Source organism: Trachypithecus francoisi, unplaced genomic scaffold, assembly GCF_009764315.1.
Source record: "Trachypithecus francoisi isolate TF-2019V2 unplaced genomic scaffold, Tfra_2.0 Lachesis_group0, whole genome shotgun sequence".
Taxonomy (NCBI): Eukaryota; Metazoa; Chordata; class Mammalia; order Primates; family Cercopithecidae; genus Trachypithecus; species Trachypithecus francoisi.
The window spans coordinates 24,941,298-24,963,112 of NW_022681453.1; the positions used below are offsets into that span (position 1 = coordinate 24,941,298).

The window sequence follows — 21,815 nt, forward strand, 5'->3', positions numbered from 1 at the left end:
CTGGCCAACATGGCGAAACCATCTCTACTAAAAATACAAAAATTAGCCAGGTGTGATGGTGGGCACCTATAATCCCAGCTACTCGGGAGGCTGAGGCGGGAGAATCACTTGAACCCAGGAGGTGCAGGTGGAGGTGAGCCGAGAGCATGCCACTGCACTCCAGCCTGGGTGACAGAGCAAGACTCTGTCTCGAAAAAAATAAAATAAAATAAATAAAATAAAATAAAACATAAATGAGCACCCTCTCTCAGTCTCGCTGGTGAGGGAAACTATTATTGAGATGCTACAGCTGGAAATCATGCCACAGAAGTTGCACTGTGTGCACCAAGGTGAGTTACAAGAAGACATGTGGGGACAAGGTGGCATTCTCCATGCTTTCCAGATCATTCTGCAAACATGGCTGCTAACTCTGCATACAACTTGAGGGGCGTATTTCCATTCACTGACTACCCTCCACCCCACCCAAGGACACACTCAAACATAAGCACATTGCTCAATTCTCTCCGTATCTATGTACATTACCATTACGAATAACTCTTCTGTTTCTGCTGGGTTGTTCATGGCCAAGATATAAAGCTTAGAGTGAGCTATTTATCACGATATTTGAAAAAATTAAATTAAAAAAATATTTTGCACTTTGGGAGGCTGAGGCAGGTGGATCACTTTAGGTCCGGAGTTTGAGACCAGCCTGGCCAACATGGAGAAACCCCATCTCTACTAAAAATACAAAAAATTAGCCAGGCTTGGTGGCAGGTGACCGTAATCCCAGCTACCTGAGAGGCTGAGGCAGGAGAATCGCTTGAACCTGGGAGGTGGAGGTTGCAGTGAGCCGAGATCGTACCATTGCACTCTAGCCCAGGCAACAAGGGTGAAACTCCATCTCAAAAAAAAGAAAAAAAAATACTTTGCCAAAAACATCTTTGAGGTTTTAAAAACCAATTTCCACATGTCAGATCCTCCCTTGGGTTTGGCTTTCTCATCCTTGCTTGGCCTCAGTCTGCTGGATTTCAGACATGGCTTGATTTCTTTCTGTTCTAGTTCTCTAGGTCAATGCAAATTTCTGAGGTGAGCAAATGTTTCCTGCCCTGTTCTCTGTGAAGGAAGCCCAGAAACAGAAGAAAGAAATTTTGCCTGAGAAGCCTGGGAAGCCAAAAGAAAGATTTTGAAGGTATGATAACAGATCTTACAGCAGCCAGGGCTGGGCTGTAGTGGGAGGCACAGACTGTGCTCTTCCTAGGCCCAGGAGCACAAACACAAAAAGCCTACCAACTAGGCAAGGCAATGACGGAGAGTAAAGGGTCAGGTGTTAGAAGGGCAATTGGGAGAGGTGGGGACATTTGTAGGTGATGGTTGGCAGGCTGCCTAAGTCTAGCTCATTACTGCCATGTGGGAACACAGCACTGCTGCAAACCTACCAAAAGGCAATTCTATTATATCTGGAACACAGCAATATCAAGGCAGGGAGCCTAATGCCTGATGAGGGCTCACTCAACACTTTTGAATGAATGAGGGCCTTCACGCACAGAGGGTGGACTGTCCTGGGAGCAATAATGGGAAGAGATGGCTGGTAATCTGAAGGTCTCACAATCAAGAGAGGAAATAATTGCAGAGTGAACTTGAGCCACAGCCATGGGATGGAGAGGAAAGGGTGAAATGCAGTAGACATTCTAAAGAATTTTCAAAAAGCGGTGCTCAGCGAAAGACCAGATGTGCAGGACTAGGGTGGTGATGAATCTTCCAGGGGATGCCTGCGATGAACTTGTCTGGAAGGCTGAAGGACTGGTCACAAGGGAGAAAAGGTAAACACATTCTTCACTAGTTTCAAAGCCCTTCATCTTGCTCTCCCAGACGACCTTATTTTCTCTTTCTTCCGTTCTCCCACAAAAGGGATCAGGGGATTAACCAGGGATCCAGAGGCCCAAGTGCTGAGAGAAACAGACCCAAACCTATAGCTAATTAGGTGATGAGGTATTCATTCAGGTGAAACTGCAACAGAGTTAACAGAGGAACGGGCAGGGCAGGGGAAAAGTAATGGAGAGGAAGGGCATCTATGGGAAAGTAGCAAGAACCACTTGGGCTATATGTAGAGTCATGACATATTGGCAGTATGGTAGGCAGGCAAGGACAGAAAGGGCTGAGGGAGAACCTCAAACAGTTCTCAAGTCATGGATTTTCACAGCATGAGGCATGCCTTGGGTTCTGGTCCCCAGTTTTCTTAAAGACTGAGAAAGCAGAGATAAAAAAATATTGCCAAGCAAAAGTATTCACGACAAATACATGGCAGACTCAAGACAGCTGCTCAGCTAAACCAGGTGAGCCTTTTCATGGCATATTTTTTGTGGGCTTCAATCTAAAAGAAAATTTGTATAATTATCAAATTGGGTCCAAGGCCTTGGATAAATCTCAACGTTCACTTTAAAAGATACACTTCATCAACAGTTTAAGAACAACTATAACTACTTGTTAACTAAGAAACTATTATAGTAGCTAATATTTACTACTTAGTTAACTAATTCAAAGATTAATGATTGCTAACTAAGGGCCAAGGCGTTATGCTAGGCCCTTTAAATGCACTGTCTTGTAAATCTTTGCAATGATTCCATGATGGTTTGGTGGCATCATGGCAAATTTTACCCATAAGGAATAGAAGACCTATCTGTAGGACAAAGTATGGAAAAAAAATTTTTTTAATAAAAAATAAAAGCAAGACCTAGAGATGTTAAGTCACCTGCCCAAGGTGAGCCAAGGTTAGAACCCAAGGTACTTCCACTCCGAGGTCCTTAGGTCCTCGTTCTAAGCCAAGGGTCAGCAAACATTTTATGTGAAGGGCCAGATGGTAGATATTTTTGGCTTTGTGGGCAATATGGTCTCTGTCACAACTACTCAATTATGCCATAGTACAAAGCAGCCATGGACAATAAACAGATGGGCATGGCTATGTTCCAACAAAACTTTATTTATGGATACTGAAATTTGAATTTCATGTAGTTTTCACGTGTCACGAACCAGCACCATTCTTTTGATTTTCCCCCAAGAATTTTAAAAAGTAAAAATCAGGCTTAGCTTGTGAGTCATAAAAAAACAGGTGGTGAACTGGATTTTCTCCACCCAATGCAGTTTGCCGACCCTGGTCGAAGCCCCTAGGCTCTGTTGCCCTCCAGATAACATCATGTGCTGGTTTCCTCAGGAGGCCCATAGATATTTTAGGAAAAAATAGCGTGAGAGTATGTCTGGATGGGGCACATAACTCTGAAATACAACTGTGGAGAAAGGCCCAACTGCAATATCTCTGGCTCTGCATGACCCTTGTCTGCAACTTGAAAACATCTTTCTTCCTCCAAGTCCCCTCACTTGCGCTCTTCTATTGAAATAAGCATTGATTCAGGTCACTCTCAAACCAGGGGAGATTCTAGGTAGAATGGGGATGTTCCCTCCCGTACACCATGATTTTCTGCAACCATAGGCCCTGTGTGCCCTTCTTACCTGCAGGGTTTGACTGAAGCGCTTTAATGGCGTGGCCTTCACAGGCGGGATGAGGTTTGCTAGTGACGTAACTCTGGAAAGGGGTTTCACCCGTTTATTACTAGGCTCCTATAGAGTTAAAAAAAAAAAAAAAAAAAGTAAAATGTCAAGGTCAATTGCGAAGACAACATAACTCCACCATACAACTGTGTTCCACTCCACGAGGTGCTGGCTATACACTGATCTATGGAATATAAACAGTGTCACGTCTCACTCCGGCTGTATGGAGATGACCTGGCTTAAGAGGCAGGAAGGACAAACGGCAGGCAGGGGATGTCAACAGAGGCATCATCTGGGAAGACAGAAAAGGGGCAGGGATCTGTTCCTTATCCCTCACCCCCCAGTATCTGCCAGCTTTTAATTCAGAAGCTTCCACTTAGTAGAACCAGTCTCCCCATCCCTTCTGTAGAGAAAAGCAGCCTCTGATTTCTCACCCAATGACCTTGTCTTTTGTTGCTTCTGGTTACATCTTTTTAAAAACCTTTTCCCCACCTTGCCTAAAGCCACTCTTATGCAATGGCTTTCCTAAAGCACCAAGATTGTTTTCTTAGTTCATTAAATTAAAAAAAAAATTTTTTAAAGAAGTTATATGGGCTCTTAAGAAAGCATCTTTGTATCTACAGTATATTTGAAATACACATATTAATATTTATAAATTATAACCAAATAGCAAAAGAAAATGTATAGAGAAAAAGCCCTACTACGGACATCAGTTTCTATACTACATACAGCCACAAGTTTTGAAAATCACCTCCACATAAAACATTATTTGCAAATCTGCAAGTTACTTCAAACCAGGCTGATAGGTGGGAGGGAGCCTACCCATTCCAAGGACTTTGCAGACAAGAATTACATAAATAAAAACAACAGGCTGGCCGGGCGCAGTGGCTCATGCCTGTAATCCTAGCACTTTGCGAGGGCGAGGCGGATGGATCACAAGGTCAGGAGTTCAAAACCAGCCTGGCCAAGATGGTGAAACTCCATCTCTACTAAAAATACAAAAATTAGCCGGGTGTAGTGGCGGGTGCCTGTAATCCCAGCTACTCGGAAGGCTGAGGCAGAGAATTGCTTGAACCCAGGAGGCAGAGGTTGCAGTGAGAAGAGATTGCGCCACTGCACTCCAGCCTGGTTGACAGAGAGAGACTCTGTGTCAAAAAAACCAAAAAACAAATAAATAACAACAACAACAACAACAACAGGCTATGAGGAAGAGAATGATGATAGACAAAACATTTTTACAAAGACAAAGAGAAGAGTTACCCTTGTCCTCCTAAGCTCCATCTGACCTGTAGTAGATGCTAGACAGCACATGAAGATACCAAATTTTGACGGACAAAGCCAAAGTAGCCAATTGTGGTGGCAAACCTCAGTCATTTCCAGAGGGAGCCTCTAGGTATTCATCTTTCCTTTTCAGCCATTGCTTTCAAAGTTTCGAGGGTTAAGGCAGAACTTCAGATTCTCCAGGACATCTCTGCATCCCCGTTCTGAACAGAGTAAGTGCTTGGAAAAACCTTTCGTGAATTTGGAATCCTGCTGAGACACTCTCATGTCATTTTATGCCCCTGCCAGTCTCAGAAACCAAAAGCCTTCTTTGAAATAGACTATCTCCAAGCTTTCCGGCATTTACATATAAACATTTAAAAACTCAAAAAAAAAATTCAGTACAATCCCACAATGTGGCCCAGAATGATTTCACGATTTCTCAAAGCAGTCAGATACTTTTCCAAGACAGAGCATGCAACCAGGCTGCTGGGTACCTCTCCGGCTTCTTAGCGTGCTAAGCTGAACAGAGCAGAAAATTCTCAAAACACTAGGAAGGCTCAGTTCCAAAATGCAGAGGATGAATCTCCCAAGATGAAAGCCATTGCGTGACAATGATTTAAGAGCTGAAGGGAAAGATCTGACAGCTTTTCTGCTTCAGGTGACAATACCCTTCAGGATGCTCCCTGTCCAGTGCCAGGCTCTTGAGCATTTGTGCCCAGAGGAGGGTTTAAAACATTTTTTTACGTCAGAGCTGCACCACTGGCGTACTGAATACACACATACACACACACGCACGCGCACGTACACACACACACACACACCACCTCTTAAGCATCCCCTGAATTTGTCAAAATGGCTCCTGCTTTGGGCTGAAAATGCCAGGTTGGTAGCACAAACTGCATTACAGCAAGTGAGGTGACAAGGATTCCCTGAGGGAGCAGGACCTGGTCTCAGAGAATCCTGCCCACTGACTCTGAGTCTTTCTCTCTCTCTCTCTCTCTCTCTCATGGTTAAAGCTGCTGGGTCACAGATTTTTATATCAGAATGGGAAGGTTGAAAGGCAAACGCCAACTGGGTTCTCTTGTTTTAAAAAGGGGCCAGAAAGCACTGCACACTCGGCAGGATGGGGGATGATCCAGCTGTGTTCCACTTGCTGTATCATCTTTTCTAAGGTTCTGCTGACTTTGCTGTCCGTTTTGCATGACCCAGTCAGACAGGCATTTTCTGCACAACTATAAGATGTAGGTTCAACACAAATGCCAGCCTCTCTGCAGGTTGAGTGCAGTGCTGCTACGTGAGATTGTAATTAAAATTGATTTCCTAAGGCATTGCCGATTTGGATGTAAACATCAGGCTGCTCTCTGGCAATCTGACATTCCCAAGTAATGAACAATTGAACCAGAAGCCGTTGCTGTGTGATTTAGTGCTATGATCCAGCAATGTAAGCAGGTGCAATTTCAAAACCAGAACACTTACAGGTTATTGGATCTATGGGGGAGGCTTTATGCCTAACCCATATGAGTAAAGTATGAATTATAGTGTTCTCCTTGAGGGCTTCTGTGAGAATAGAAGATTAAAAAAATTCCTGGCCTCATTTGATTTTTCTTTTCCATTTACTCAATATGTCTCCAGCTACATTTTACTGCTGTCTAAAGAGAGCCCTCAGGGAAAATGTTTCCAGATTCTTGTTAAATAGCTCTACTGAGAACTAGCAAATGCAATTGTAGGGATGCTTTCAGGCTTTATAGAGAGATAACAGAACATAACCTGCAGGGATGCTTCCTAGTCCAACAACTCAGCTGCCAGACCAAGCTGGGCAAGGTCAATGCTAAATCCAGGAACCAAGTGTCCTGTTTCAAGTGCAGACACCACCCCCTACCACGTGATTTTAAGACAGGGCAGGAGGGTATTTCACTAAAGTTTTAAAAAAAAAAGAAAAGAAGAAAAGACATTGAGCATTCTGTATGGATAGTATTTTGTGAATAACAGTTTTGTTTCATCTGTTCCAGGACTTACAACTTTTTTGTTTCTCTTGTCTTATTGCACTGGCTAGAATCACCTGTATATTGTTGATTACAAGCCAAAACAGTGGGTATACTAGTTTAATTCTTGGTTCTAAAGTAATTATTAATGAGATTTCATCACTAAATATTTGCTGAGAGCATGGGAGAGACACCCTTTATCACGTAGAGAAAGTTCCTTTCTGTACCAACTTTGCTGTGAATTTTTATCATGAATTGGCAGTGGCTTTTATCAAATGTTCTTCATTTAGTCAGAGGACAAGGAAAGAAAAAAAAAGGAACGGAAGAAAAGAAGGGAGGGGTGGGAAGAAGGAAAGGAGATAATAAGGAAAGGAGAGAATAAAGAAAGGCATACAGGTCATATTTTTTCATAAATAAACTGATTTGACAATTTAAAATATCTTGTGTTTAATTACGAACAAAGGAGAATAAAACACTCTATGCAATTTTATTCTTAGTATGATATTTTTATTAAACGGATTTTGATATTCCTTCTCTAGGGGATACAATGATTTTTATCCTCTCCTCATTCTTCCCCTCAACAGGTAAAAGCCAAAGCAGACTGTCTGCAATGTAAGAAAATGCCCATGGCATCAATATAATCTAGCATACTTTTTATTCCTCCAAAAATAGTTCCATTGAAACAGACATGGCATACAGGAACTCCCCACTCATTTTCCCTGTGCTTTCTTTTTGCAGCCAGAGTGGGGTGGGGAATAGTAGGAATATCATCCATCTCATGTCTGCAGCTGCCCTGAGACTCTACCCCTATTGAGCCTCAAACACCATCCAGGAGAGGCTGGAAATGCAGTCACTGGCATAAGGACTCAGGCTGTTGTACTGCAGGGCAGTGTGGCTCTCAGCTGCTTTACATCTGGTCAGGAGCAAGGAAGAGGTGAGAATCGATTGTGCTAGCAGATACTCTTGCCCATGAGTTGATGGAGCCAAATAAGAAAATCTTTCAAATGTTTGGAAATGCCAGGAATGCCTTTTCAGGGTTCTATCTGTATGCCAGGTGTGTGTGGAAACTGTACTCCCAAGGGTCATGTTTAATCTACCCAGGAACCTTCTAGGTGGCTTTCATCGTCCTCATGTTAAATAGGACGTTACAGTCTTACAGTGACTGATAAACTCTAGCATAAACAAATAATAATAATGAGCTAATACTGATAGCAGGAACTCAGCTCAGTGCTTTACATATAGTTGCAAATTTAATCCTATTAACAACCTTACAAGTTAACTACTATTACGATCCCTATTTTAAAGATGGAGAAACTAAGGCATGTAGTAGAGCAATTTGCTTGAAACCATTCAGCTAAAACAAGGTGACCAGGATGTAAACCCAGGCAGGCTGACTCCAGAGCCCATGCCCTACACCAGGGCCTGGCTAACTTTTTCTGTAAGGGGCTACCCAGCCTCCATCATGACAGCTCATCTCTGCTTTCAGACACAAACAATCTGTAAATAAATAAGTGTGGCTATATCATATTAAACATTTATTTATGAACACTAAAATTCAAATTTCATAGTTTTCATGTCACAAAATATTCTTTGAGACACGGTCTTGCTCTCTCACTCAGGCTAGTGTGTAGTGGCACGATCACGACTCACAGCAGCCTCAACCTCCCGGGCTCAAGTGGATCTTCCCACCTCAGCCTCTCAAGAAACTGGGACTACAGGTGCTCACTACCATGCCTGGCTAAATTTTTAAAAAATATTTTAGAGAAGGGGTCTTGCCATGTTTCTCAGACTGGTCTCAAACTCTTGGGGTCAAGCAATTCTCCCACCTTGGCTTCCCAAAGTGCTGGGGATTCCAGGGGTGAGCCACTATGCCCTGCTTACAAAATATTATCCTTTTGATATTTTTCAATCATTATAACATGTAGACACTATTCTTAGCTTGAGGCCCATAGGAAGTCAGCTGTATTCCATCTTCAGGCCATAGTTTGCTGACTGTTGTTTGCTGACCAGTTATGTCCTGGTCAGAGGCCCTCAGCCTCAGCTTTCCTACTGTAACATACTGAAAGACAACACTCCCAGGCACTGCACCTCCCACAGGCACACCTAGTCATCGTCAGGCTCCAATAGATAGCAAAGCTTGATTTGCATATTCTCCCTGCAGCTGGACATGCAGGGTCCTCCCCTGAGAAACAGGGGAAACATTTGACTTACTTTTTGAGTAAATCCTATTTTATTGCATTTTATTCTCTTAACTTTCTAAACACAATGCCAACTGTCCTTGACCATTTAAAAATATATATGAACAAAGTACATAAAAAGTGATATGATGCCTGGGATCTACTTCAAAATAACAACAGTGGAGAAAGAGGATGGAGAAAGAGGAAAACAGGACTGGTCACAGGTTGGTAGCTATCAAAGCTAGGTGCTGGGCACAAGTACGTGACAAAATAAATGTCAAAGGGTACATGTATTTGGTACATGCCTGTCTATGGTACATGTCAAAATTAAGTTTAAAAAATTTTTTTTTAATGGACACAAAATTGTTTTGCAAGTGTGCCAGCGAATGCTGAACCAGAGTAGACAGGTGCTATCTGTGATTTTTTTTTTTTTTTTTTTACCTCAGTTATTAGGGAGGGCCTAGTGAGAAAGGATACTAAAGAGACAGACATCATCCAGAATAGAAGAAACCTATTTTGTGTGTTGTAAAAAGTTCCCACTACTGAATTTCAATAACTTCTAAATAACACACACTGGAATAGGGAAAGCTCCATGTGTTGGGAAAGAGAACACTGGGAAAGCTACTTCACAGCATTTAAAGACAGCAACCCCAAGGAGAGCCATGGGCCAAGTCGCCACACTCCCTGAAGTCTTTCATTGTATTGACTGGCTTAATTCACACTCATTAAGAAACCCTGGCCAGGCGAGGTGACTCACACCTGTAATCCCAGCACTTTGGGAGGCCAAGGGGGGGGGGGCAAATCATGAGGTCAGGAGTTCGAGACCAGCCTGACCAACACGGTGAAACCCTGTCTCTACTAAAACTACAAAAGGTGGCAGGCGCCTGTAATCCCAGCTACTCAGGAGGCTGAGGCAGGAGAATCACTTGAACCCGGGAGGCGGAGGTTGCAGTGAGCTGAGATCGTGCCATTGCACTCTAGCCTGTGTGACACAGCGAGACTCCATCTCAAAAAAAAAAAAGGAAACCCATTAATGGGTTCCCAATCACTGAACTCCATGACATAAAACAATCCAGGGGAGGTCAACTCTAATTTGTTTTAGAAACACACAGAAAAATAAGGGCCCTTCAAGATGAGTTTGTCCATGGACAGGAGTCCTTCATGTTCCTGCTGTATATATTTTAACTTGTGAGCATGTTTTGTTTTCCTGTGAGTGCCTTGCAAATTCATGTTTTTCTCTCAATTGATACAATAACATCATCTACTAACGAGGCTAAAACCTCCCATTTTTGCCAGATCCTCACTCCCCTTCTGCCTCTTACCGATCAAACAAATGTAAAGCTCATTAGCCTACAACTGCCTTGACTTTACCACTCCTATTCCTCAGGGCCAAAGGGTGGTTCACATCATTTTACAGTTTATGCCCAAGATTCTCACCCTTCAAGACTTCTAGGCTACTACAAATATTCTTGTGTTCTAATTTCCTCTGATACCTCCTACTGCGAAGGCCTTCCCCACCCTTTCAGGGTCTCTGTTTGTTTGCCCACTGGACAATTCTTTAATTCCTGCCTCTGCCTCTTCCCAGCTATACGCTTTACTTCAAATGACCCCACTCCACCCAGCATGCTTTGTATCTTTTCTTTCAATGAATCCCTACAGATTTTCCCTCTTGGGTTAATGTTTTTCTAACAAAATGGTTGAGAATGAGCCATATTATTGTTCTAGATTTATCTATTTCAGCCTGGCTCTCATATTCACTAATATTGTCTTAAGCAAGTTACTTACTCAGTTTCTTCAACTGAAAATGGGGAAATAACCTTGTAATACAGCAGTGAGAATTCTGTGGGTAGGAGCTATGCTTTACGGGGAATTTATAATCTGTGCAGGTGCTGGGTGAAGAGCTTTATATGGATTTGCTCTTGGCATCTTCAGAACATCTTATGAGAAAGCTAGTATCATTACCCCCATTTTATAAGTGAGCAAGTCAGGGTTCAAGGAGCACAAATACACAACATCACGTATTTCAGGTAGAGGCAAAATGTGGACCATGTATTGGACTATACGCCTCTGCTTCGTTATTCTGCCCAACGACAGACAGATAATGACGATGAGCACATAGCACAGTACTTTGTGAACAGCAAGATAATTATCAGAGCCTAGAATAGGGCTTACAAATTGTTATGTTTTTGCTAAAGATTATTCCCCCCGCCACCTTTGCCTCTAACAACAGGTGAGCTTATCTATTCCCTTAATATGTGCATACTCTTTTTCAAAAAATTGATTTTGAAGTGATCTTAGATTTACGGAAGAGTTGCAAAATTAGTAGAGTGCTCCCATACCTCCTTTACACCACTACCTCTAATGTTAACATTTTACATAACCACAGTACATTTATCAAAACTAAGAAATTAACATTAGGGCAATACTATTACTAAGCTATTAACAGAGTTATTGAGATTTCACCGGTTTCTGTTTTTCCACTAGTGTCCTTTTTCTGTTCCAGGATCTAATCTAGAATCCAAAGTTATATTTCTGTCCAATCTGTGATATAAGTTCCTCTGTCTTGTTGTTTTTCGTGATCTTACAGCAAAATACCAGAGCTCTCTAACTGACACTTGTGAAGAGTACTGGTTATTTTATAGAATGTCTCTCACTTTAGATTAATCTTATGTTCTCTCATGATTAGGTTCAGGTTATGCATTTTTGACAAGAATACAACACAAAGATGTGCCCTTCCTGGTATATCGTATAGGTGGTACACCATGTTGCTAAGTCTTATTACTGGTGATGTTAACTTTGACTACGTGGTTAAGATGGTCTTATGGAGTGAATTATGCCCCCACTGAAAGATTAAGTGTAAGTTCTTACTCCAGATACCTGTGAATGTGACCTTATTTGGAAATAGGATCTTTGTAGATAAAATCAAGTTAAGAAGAGTCATACTAGTTTAGAGTAGGCCCTAAATCTAATCACTGGTGTCCTTATAAGAAAAGGGAAATTTAGAGACACACATGGAGAAGATGGCCATGTGACAACAGAGAGGTGGAGACTGGAGTGATGTATCTACAAGCCAAAGAACACAAAGGATTGCCAACAAACACCAGGAACTTGGAAGAAGCAAGGATTCCTCTGCAGGTTTCAGAGGGAGCATGGCTCTGCTGACATTTCCTTTTCCTTTTCTTTTTTTTTTGAGACAGTCTTGTTCTGTGGCTCGGGCTGGAGTGCAGTGGCACAATCTCAGCTCACCGCAACCTCCACCTCTGGGTTCAAGTGATTCTCCTGCCTCAGCCTCCTGAGTAGCTGGGACTACAGGGAGTGCACCACCATGCCCGGCTAATTTTTGTATTTTTAGTAAAGGCAGGGTTTCGCCATGTTGGCCAGGCTGGTCACAACTCCTGACCTCAGGTAATCCACCCGCCTTGGCCTGCCAAAGTGCTGGGATTACAGGTGTGAGCCACCACACCCGGCCTCTGCTGACATTTTCATTTCAGACTTAGCCTCCAGAATATGACAATAAATTTTTGTTGTTTTACGCCACCTAGCTTGTGCTTTGTTACAGCAGTCATAAGAAACTAACACAGGTGGTGTCTGCTGGATTTCTCCACTGCAAAGTTAATATTATTCTCTTTGTAACTAATACATATTTTGGAGGACTTTGTCACTTTGTGCATCCTTCTTAGTCTAATTTAGGGAGTGTTTACCCAGTATGGGCAAAGTGGCCTTAATTGAAGTACACAGATGTCACTGTTGAGGGGAATGTCTCCCAGCTGAATAGGGAGAATCAGAAGGTTGATCCACAGAGTCAAGAGAGTCAGTGTCAGGTGGAGCTGGCAAGGAAGGAACAGGTGAGATGGCTGGAAGGCAGGGCATACAGGAACGTAGGACAGATATGCAGCACTGAGGAGCCCTTCATAGAGCTGCTTGAGCAAAGGAGGAATAAGACTGTGGGTACAGAAAGGAGAGCTGCCTTGGAGCTTGCAAATGACTCCATCTTTTTTCTTGGAAATAGAAAAAGAAAATAATAATGAAATAATTGTTCCTAATTCTAAAATTTCCATTGAAATATTTTTTTCTGTTTTTTTCCCCCCGGCACAGAGCTAACTGACCTGGTGTCATCTGTTCCCAGAAGATGAAAGACAAAAAATGAGGCCCATATCCCAACAGAAACCTGGCTCCATTGATTAGGCCAAATGTGCTTCAGAATTATTGGTTTTTAACCCCCAAGGTGAGAAAAGGTCATCAAACTCAGAACTATAATTTTCCTCTTGTATGCTTATCAGTGATTTCAACAAAGGGACTACAGGCTTTGTGGACTTTGACAAGTCACCAGGAAATGTTCTGGGAGGCATCCCTGCTATCTTTGTCTTGGCTAATCTCAAACATGGAAGCCACATTCTTGTGTTTGTTTTCTCCAGCCATGAGTTTGGTTGCCAGTTGTCTCACATTAGGCATCTAAGGGGGATTTGATTTCCTTTTTGATAAAACGGCTCAACTCTTTCCTCTATATTAAGGTAACGTGCTATGAGGAAAAGATCCCAATTTCCTTCTTAAAAGAAAAAAAAAAGGCTGGGGTTTGTTTTGTTTTGTTTTTGTTAATGAGGGAACAGGGACAGCCTGGATAACTAAAATCCACAAAACACCCTGAGTTGGTTCAGTCTCAAACCCAAGCTGCAGACAGGTTTTCGGGCTGCTGGATTGAGACTCCAACAATCTCTTGTCCCCTCTCATGGAAGTGCTAAGAGCAGATGATGGCAGAAGTCACAAGAGACTCTGGGCAAATCCACAAATTAAACCATCAACTCTCAGGTGCACAGAACTGAACATACTAATGTTAGAGGGATGACGTTTATTCTCTGTGTATCAAGCTCTGTCTGCCTGAGCCAGGCAGCACCAAAAGCAGATTCGGCACCTATGGCTTCTTGGCCAAAGCCTTCCTGTGAGATGGTTGCTTTCAGGGGGAAGCCTTGAATAAGGGAGAGGCATAAGGAGGACAGTTGGCAGTTGAATGAGCTCACACAATGCTGGCAGGAGCCTCTGAAACCATGCTCAGAAGCCCTGCCCAAACCAGCTTCCTATAAAACACAAATTTAAAAAACAGGGGTAGAAAGAAATCACACTTTATGATAATTTCTGTAGTCCTCCTAGCTTCATTTCCTCCTGGCCTCCCCTGCTTCCTTTAAGTCCAAAACACATGGTAGCAAAATACTATAGCTCTCTACTGTTTGTATAAACTGAATGGCAAAATGAAGGAAAGGTGGGGATAGGGGGCAAGCGAGATGGATTTCTTCCAGTACACCCGGGAGAAGCAATTAATTTTACTACAAACTTGGAGAGGGTGAATGTTCATGGCATACCATTTTGTTTCTGAGAGAAGACTCAAGCAAGTTATTACCTTTATTCTTCTTGGTACCACTGAGGTTTTGCCCCCACACTGGAAAAGTAACCTGTCCTACTTGCCTGCCATAGGGAAATTCATTTTTGCTGAGTGAAGGTTTATGGGCTGAAGAAAAGAACCTTGGGAAATAATTCAGTAAAATACAGTACTCTGAGAGGTGAAGCAGGCAGCAGCCTAGGTTACAAACATAATCTCTAAGCAGAGCCAGTAAAATGAAACAAAACCACTGTTTCAGACACTGTATTTTTAGCTAAGGTTTCACTCTGCAATAACTTTCAAAGTTATTCGTTTTAGTCAACATTATAAGGGTAAGTCAACATTTGTCCTGGCAGCAAGCCCAAATTTGTTATTTTATTAGTCTGCTACTGGTTAAATTGGCCCAAGATTAAACACATCTAATAAATAGCCTTAAAATATTGAAGTTTAGCAGAAAACCACATTCAAGTTCTCTTTACACAGGATGTTACTATTACTTAACCTTGGGCAGAGGGAGAAATGCACACCCACACCCCGGTTAAGTTCCTTTTAGCAAACACCAGCCCCCATTGCCTGAAACTCATCTTGGTCATGCCCAGACATGATGCTACAGACCTTCAGAGAAAGAGGAAGCCAAATGTTTAGCTCTGTCTGTGGTCCCTGGCTCCACATCTGCCTTTTGAGGCAGAAAGGGCCAGATGCTCAGAGCTGGAGAACTTTTAAAGAGTTCAACCTCCTTAAAAATTAGGAGAGTTGCCAGCAGCATCAAGTCTCTGTGGCCCTTACGGGAAGGCCAGCCATACGCCCAGAGGATGTTTTCTCACATTAGGTTATGCATTTTTGGCAAGAATGCCACAGAAATAACGTGCCTATAATGCACACCCATTCCCCAGTCTGGAAAATGGGGCTGGACATCCCTGGTTGGATGATGCCAACAAGGCACCCAGAGGTAGAAAAGGTCTCCTGGTCACAGCCACGGGGTCCAGAGGAAGGTCTCTGTGGCTTTGGGGTTCCGGAGTCAGTCATTTCCTACTGACTTCTTAGAAACCTTTGGATGGAATATATGTTCTGCATTTATCTCTGTAAAAGGGATTCCCTGGCTTCCCCTTGGGTGGGGTTGGAGGGGAAGGGGGAAAAGGATGCCACTGGGAGTTCCATTCCTCCTTCTTTAAGGACATTTTCTCTGCTCTCTCAGAGCTTAGGAATAATCTGAATGCCTCTGCAGCAAGTGACAAAGTTCTTATCACTCTGGCCCAAAGAGTGCATCGATTCTTTGCAAGGGATTCAACCCGTCTGGTTAGAAAGCAATACCCTATGACCTTGGGCCCAAAATGTAAACTCTATAAGCTTAGTTTCCTCTGCTGTGAAGTGAGGATGACTCTCCTATCTCCTCACAGAGTTGTTGGGAGGATCACAGGAGACTAGGTGTATAATATGCTTGGCAGACACCCACCTGTTAGAAAGTCCTCAGTAAATATCAGAGTATTGCTCTTATTTCTGATGTCCTGGGAGAGGCATGGTCTCTCTGCCAGCCTGTGCCCTTGCCCTCTTCTATTCCCTGCAGCACTGGATTTTGCCTTGATCCTTCCAGGGACAAAGCTGGAGTTCCATGTCACCTGTCAGAATCGTACCAATAACTGCTCTGGCCACTGAGGCTGCTACGAGATCATGTATTTTGAGTCCACATTCCTGCCTTCCTTTTCTTCCTGTGGTTTTATCACCTGTTTAGTCAAGCTCCGGCTGGATACAGCAAAACTAGTGGTGGTTTGGCAGGATTCAAGGCTATATTGGAAGAGAGGAAAGCAGTAAAATCTCAAGATAAGGACCCAAGTCCTAACCTCCCTAATCTGGGAGGTTTGCATTATCCTCCCACCTGCCCACTGCCACCGACACTGCTGAATTATGGGCTAGAAGAGCTGGTCTCCAGTCTTGCCAGATCCCAGTACTGTCTGGGATTAGGCAATGAGAGGAAATCTGGTCATTCAACCCATGTCGGATGTACAAGGTGAAACTTCACAAAAATAATGTGTAACCAAGAAAGGACCACACAGAACCACAGAAAAGTCCTCTGTCTTTCTCATCCCTCTGTCATTCTTTGAAGCTCAGCATTATCTTAGCTTCCCAGAAGAGCAAAAAGAAGTACAGAGATGAAAAAGGATGCGCAGATCTTAATCTCAGTGTCCCAAAGGAAGGACAGATTGTTCCAGCTGAATCTGGGATGATCAAACACATCTCAGGCAAGCAAAGCTGACAGTCAGGTCTGTCATCTGACTGAAAACTAGACAGAGACCAGGGATCCCAATTGGTTGCTGGGTAAAAACTACAGGGACATCTGACCAAGGGCACTGAGTCTGCAGAAGAAAATGGATCCCCTTCTCTTGATGTGTAGTTGGTTTCTGTTTTTGACAAGAGCAATGATTTTGAGCAGACAGGCCTTGCAGAGATGTGACCTCCAGAGAGAAACACAAAATACGTTCGAGGTGCTCCCTGGTAACTCCCAGCTGTCCCTTCTAGCACAAATTATCCCTTCAAATGTTTGGTCCATGTGTGTCCTCAGGAGCACATGCCCACACTTAGAACCAGGGGACACAGCACCCGGGTGTTTTAGAACACTCTGCTCCCAGCCGAGAACAGAATACATTCAAGTCTGATTATTCAGAATGGAAAAAGCTACTAGTCAAACAACCACATGGGATTGATTAAATAGGAAATAAATTTTTAAAAATCTTAAATTTCCTGTTTTTGGCTTTCAGCTGACATCTTACCACCCACTGAGCAATGGTATGCAGAAAAATAAGATACAAAGCATGCTGTTCAGGAAACTGTGAGGTAAGTAATCTATAACGGATTCATTTGGCATTTCTGTTGCCCCTACACACCCCAAATGAGCAGATGAATAGCTTCAAAATGTTATTCTTTGGGAGGGGTGTATGTGCATGTGCATGTGTGCACAACACAAAACTGATTTCATTTGTTGAGACACTTTCCATTCTGTAGTGCATTTTTAATGGCAAGAATTAAAAAATACCCAGTAACAATGGATTTTTCCAAAGGTTCATAACAAACACTGACTCTCAGTGCTGTACATTTGCAACCTTGAAACATAGTGATTACATGTTATTTTGAACTGTCAGCAATTAATATGCAACCAGATGTATCATTATCTACAGTTTACTAAAATGCAGAAGCCTGTGAATATAAAAAAAAAAACAAAAACGATGTAGCACACAACAAAGAAGGCAAGGAGCTCAGAGACTCAGCTTTGCTCCCAGAATCACTCTCAGCTAGTTTCAATTCCAAAGAGATAATGGGGAAAATGGGTAGACAGTGGCAACTGACTTAAAATGAAAGAATAAATACAAACCTGTGATTTGGCTGTTGGGTTTTCTAAAAAAAAAAAAGTTGGCTAGCCATTGTAGAGTCAAGGACATTATTCTGGTGGTAAAATAAAAATGGTATTTATTCCTGAGGTAAAGGATGCCTGCAGCAGACAGCAGCAAGGTTCTCAAGTGTTTTCCAATATGGGACATCTACAGAGGAGAGGATTCCTTTGAAGACTGCTGGAAGTCTAAACTGGCAAAATAATTTCCTTGGTAAAGGTTTCCCAAGCACTGCCAGGTTGCGAAGGGCACAAGGATGGAGTGGAAGGTTCTTCTTCTACATGCCAGGCCCTCCTTCCCTCTGCCCTAACATTTGAGAGTCAAGTGAGGGGTGCCCCTTAGTTTGCAAAGCAGGACTGTGCAGAGGGCCACTTGACCCTGCAAAGCTTCGATCAATTGCGATTAAATAAATTATACCCTGCCAAGGCCCTTGCCTACTCATAGACTTTAGCAATTTTCTAGAAACAGAGCAGTCACCCTACACCTGATGCAGGTGTGACTCTTGTGACTCTGAAGCACTATGTAAACAATGAGGGAAGCCTAGGAAAGGGAAGGAGGAGGCACCAAGAGCCATGGAGTCACACACGCTCTCATCTATGCCATACAGCAACCCTGTTATCCTGTTTCATAGAGGAGGAAGCAGGTGTTCAGAGAAGTGAGACGACTTCCTCCAAGTCATACCCAGTAGTTAACTGGCAGTGGTGAAATCTGAATTCAAATCTACTGCCTTGAAAACTTCCCCCGCCACCCCACACTGGCTTCCCAGGATATACAACTTCCTCTGATAATAAATAATAATATAATCACAATATACAGGAGGACTTTGTGCTAGGCTGTGCCAAAGTGCTTTCTGTGCATTATTTCCTCGACTTAAGTTAGTGCTATTAATATACCCATTTCACAGTGTAGGCAACTGAGACTCAGAGGGGTTAAGGGCCTTGCCTGATGTCACACAGCCCAAATTGGGCCCAAAGCTACTAACTCAGCAAGGCCTGGGTTCTTAATTAACCACAGCATTGTTAGTTTCCTAAACCAGGGGGGAACTCTGAAGTGAATAGGCTGTAGAGGCAAAAGGGAAGTAGACACTGACGCAGGGAGTGGAGGAGGAGAGAATGTTCTTTCGGCATTCAAGCCCTATCGCTCTGGAATCAGCAGCTCCTCTTGATTCCTCCCTGAGAATCTTAGTGAGCCCAGGTTCAAAGGTGTCCTGCTCACGTGTCCCCAGAAGATGCTGCCCTCTGATAAGGGCACACTTGAGGACTGGGGGGTGGCAGGCATCCAGCATCAGGGAGCTCATTGGATGACCACTTCTCAGTATTCCCCCTCCATAGTCTGCCAAGCTACCCAATGAAAGAGCCTGCTTCTCCCCCTCCCCCTGGTTGACAGTCACTACCGGTATGATTGTGTTGTTAATGACTTGGTCAAACTGAAGTAGAAGTTCCTTGAGGACAGAAAGCACGCCTTTTCTAAACCGGGGGAAAATGATACACAGAGCCAGGTCTCAAATAAATATTTATGGACAATAAAAGAGCATTAGGGGTCATTTTTTAGTTGTCTAGCTCTTTACCAGCTCATATCCATCATACTATGGAGTCTCCCTACATTTCCAACAAAGGATCTATTTATAATTAAAGCACCCTGCAAATGAATAGGGCATCAAGAGCTCAAAGCAACCTAATTTACCCTCATCTGCTTGCCTTGGGTCTGTGTCCATGGTTGGCATTTGGCTAGGATTCTCAGATGATGCATGTCAGGTGGGAGCTGGCCTCGGGACAATTTGCTCCCTACTCCCCTGGCCAGGGTGCCTCTCTACCCAGAGCTCACACACCAACCCCTGTTTGAAAGTCAATCTGGGAACAATGAGAAGGCCGCACTAGATTTTTTTGTTGTTCTACCTGGCAGAAATGAATGTGAAGCTTGGCAGTATGCTTGGAACATCTTTTGTTTTTTAAAAAAATAATAATGCCCAATGCTAACTCTGATCACTTTATTTCCTACAAAGGAAGGAGCTACCTCCTAGCAGATGCCTTGGTAGGTATAACCACCTATAGCTTCTACTCAACTGATCTACGTTCAAGATAGATATAGATGCTGCTGCTGCTGCTGCTGCTGCTGCTGCTAATGACTTATTAAGTACTTGCTTTGGTGGAAGCCCTTTATATGCTCATTTCAAATTTCCATGTTTCAGATAAGGAAACTAAGGCTTAGAGGATGAGACACAAGTCCAAGATCTCTCAGCTCACAGGTGGCCAAGTGGGGATTCAAACTCAGTTCAGGCTGACTTCCAAATCCAAGTTCTTAACCATTACATTCTAGGGCTGACCCCAATTAAAGTGTAATCTCATCCAATCCTTCCCGCCAGAGTGAAGGGGTAAAGGAACAGGATGGGTTGAATCATTTTAGCTGGAACTTTGGAATGTTCTTTGAAGCTCTGAAAAGAAAAAGATGTATGTTCTGAGGACAGAAATCTAGTTTTATTTTTTAAGTTGGCTAACATGTAGCACAGATTCACTTCCTATAACACATTAAAGCCAATTTTTTTCTACTTAGTCTTAATATCTGAAATTTGGGTCCTATGCTAAATGTCCAAATTTCAAGTTTAGTTTGCAAGTGACTGTGTCAAACTTGGGAACTTATTGTAGACTTTTAATCCTAGAAAACCCCTCAGAACATGCCTTGTTCACTGTTTCCAAACTCTCTGTATTGCCATGATAATTTTTTGCCATATGTACATGTCACCTGAGCCATTATGTACTATTTCCTTAATTAGTCATTTTTTACTTAAAAACTTATTGTAAAAATAAACTCTATCACTGCCTTAAATGGAAAATCACTATCACCTGTCATAAACAGATGCTAACTTTAAAAAATGAACCCTGAGGCCTACACTTAGTTACACAGGGAAATTATCAAGTGATGGGGAGGTGTTAAAGACACACTAATTCCAAGTGGAAACTTGACATAATCAGAGAATTTAAAAAGGGAAAGTGATTAAATTATTTTGTGATTTGTCTTTGTAAGATTTGAGCTGCCCAAGTGGTATGAAACCCACCTTCTGGAAAATAACGATCTAATCCAGTCCTCTCATTCCAGAAACAGACTCTGAAATGCCAAGAAACTAAGCCTACTTTTGCCCTGTCCCCTGCTACTTGGGAAGCTCTTGTATGAACCAGCTTAGAAATAAATGCTGCATTTAAGAGACTTCCAAAGCAAGCTCCTGTTCCTTGACGTTGGTGTCAGAATCAGGCTTACTCTTCTAGGCCCTTGGAATCTGGGCATAAAGCATTCAGAGACGAATAAGAGAATGCAACGTGTCTTTTCCGATGCTCTCTCCTTCAAAGCTCTCAGATAAGTCACCATCAAACATCTGAGGAGGAAGGAGGTGGAGGTGACAGTTCATCATGCATCTGTGGCTTACACACAAGAAACCATCAGTTCTCCCTCTTCTTTATTTCCTTCTTTACAGTGGTTTCTGACTCCTTCTGCAAGATCACACTCAGACATCCCAACGCAATCACCAGGATGGCTGACCAGGGATGAGAAAATGAACTAAGACTGCCAAAACCTAACACGATATTGATGAGCCACTTTCACTGCGCCCCCCCGGCCTCCGAACCCATATGAAGTCAAAAATTAAAAATAGTTTTCCCCAGTGACCTTTAGTTATCTTCTCTGTATTTGCCTGGGGTTGTTCTTGATATGCCTGCGTCACTCGCGATTATGAAATGTTAGTATGCCAACATAAGATAGCACACTTGAAATAGGAGCTTGCCCTGGCCTTGGGTTCAGAAAGCACCCATAGGGAAGACTCACCATTTTGCCCCCCTCGGCCATCTGGCCCAACTCCATCTCTTTCCGCCACTAGCTTGTTCCCTTTTTCCTTCTGTAGCGTCTTCCTCTAGGAAGACTCCACATTTCCAAATCTGACAGACCATGGCAAGTCCAAAATATTTACCTTTCTTTTTTCCTTTTTACATTTTATTTCAGGGTTCAGACACAGGCTCTCAGCTTTATTTAATTCAATCAGTTTGCCAACTTCTAATGCTAACGGTATTTACAGAAAGAGTGCCCTCAGGAAATGCTGTATTTCTTCTTACTATTTATCACCTGTGCTGCAAGC

General features: G+C 42.8%; 1 protein-coding gene and 1 long non-coding RNA gene across 9 annotated transcripts in view; one reads left to right on the forward strand and one right to left on the reverse strand.

The window, feature by feature from the left end:
* Nucleotides 1–21,815, reverse strand: part of ARHGEF3 (Rho guanine nucleotide exchange factor 3) — a 346,977-nt gene that overhangs the window by 44,928 nt on the left and 280,234 nt on the right. For all 6 annotated transcript variants that reach the window (XM_033210186.1, XM_033210191.1, XM_033210187.1 and 3 more), the window contains one exon: nucleotides 3,484–3,591. In XM_033210186.1, coding sequence (XP_033066077.1) covers nucleotides 3,484–3,591 — 108 coding nt within the window. The remainder of the gene's footprint in view (nucleotides 1–3,483; nucleotides 3,592–21,815) is intronic.
* Nucleotides 1,095–21,546, forward strand: LOC117083027. 3 transcript variants are annotated; one of them, XR_004436904.1, is made up of 6 exons: nucleotides 1,095–1,168; nucleotides 7,506–7,701; nucleotides 13,040–13,169; nucleotides 17,069–17,144; nucleotides 19,698–19,726; nucleotides 20,789–21,546. It is a non-coding gene; the product is annotated as an uncharacterized LOC117083027 (long non-coding RNA). The 3 variants fall into 3 exon arrangements; XR_004436905.1 differs by lacking the exon at nucleotides 7,506–7,701; XR_004436906.1 differs by lacking the exon at nucleotides 7,506–7,701 and having other exon boundaries at nucleotides 1,130–1,799.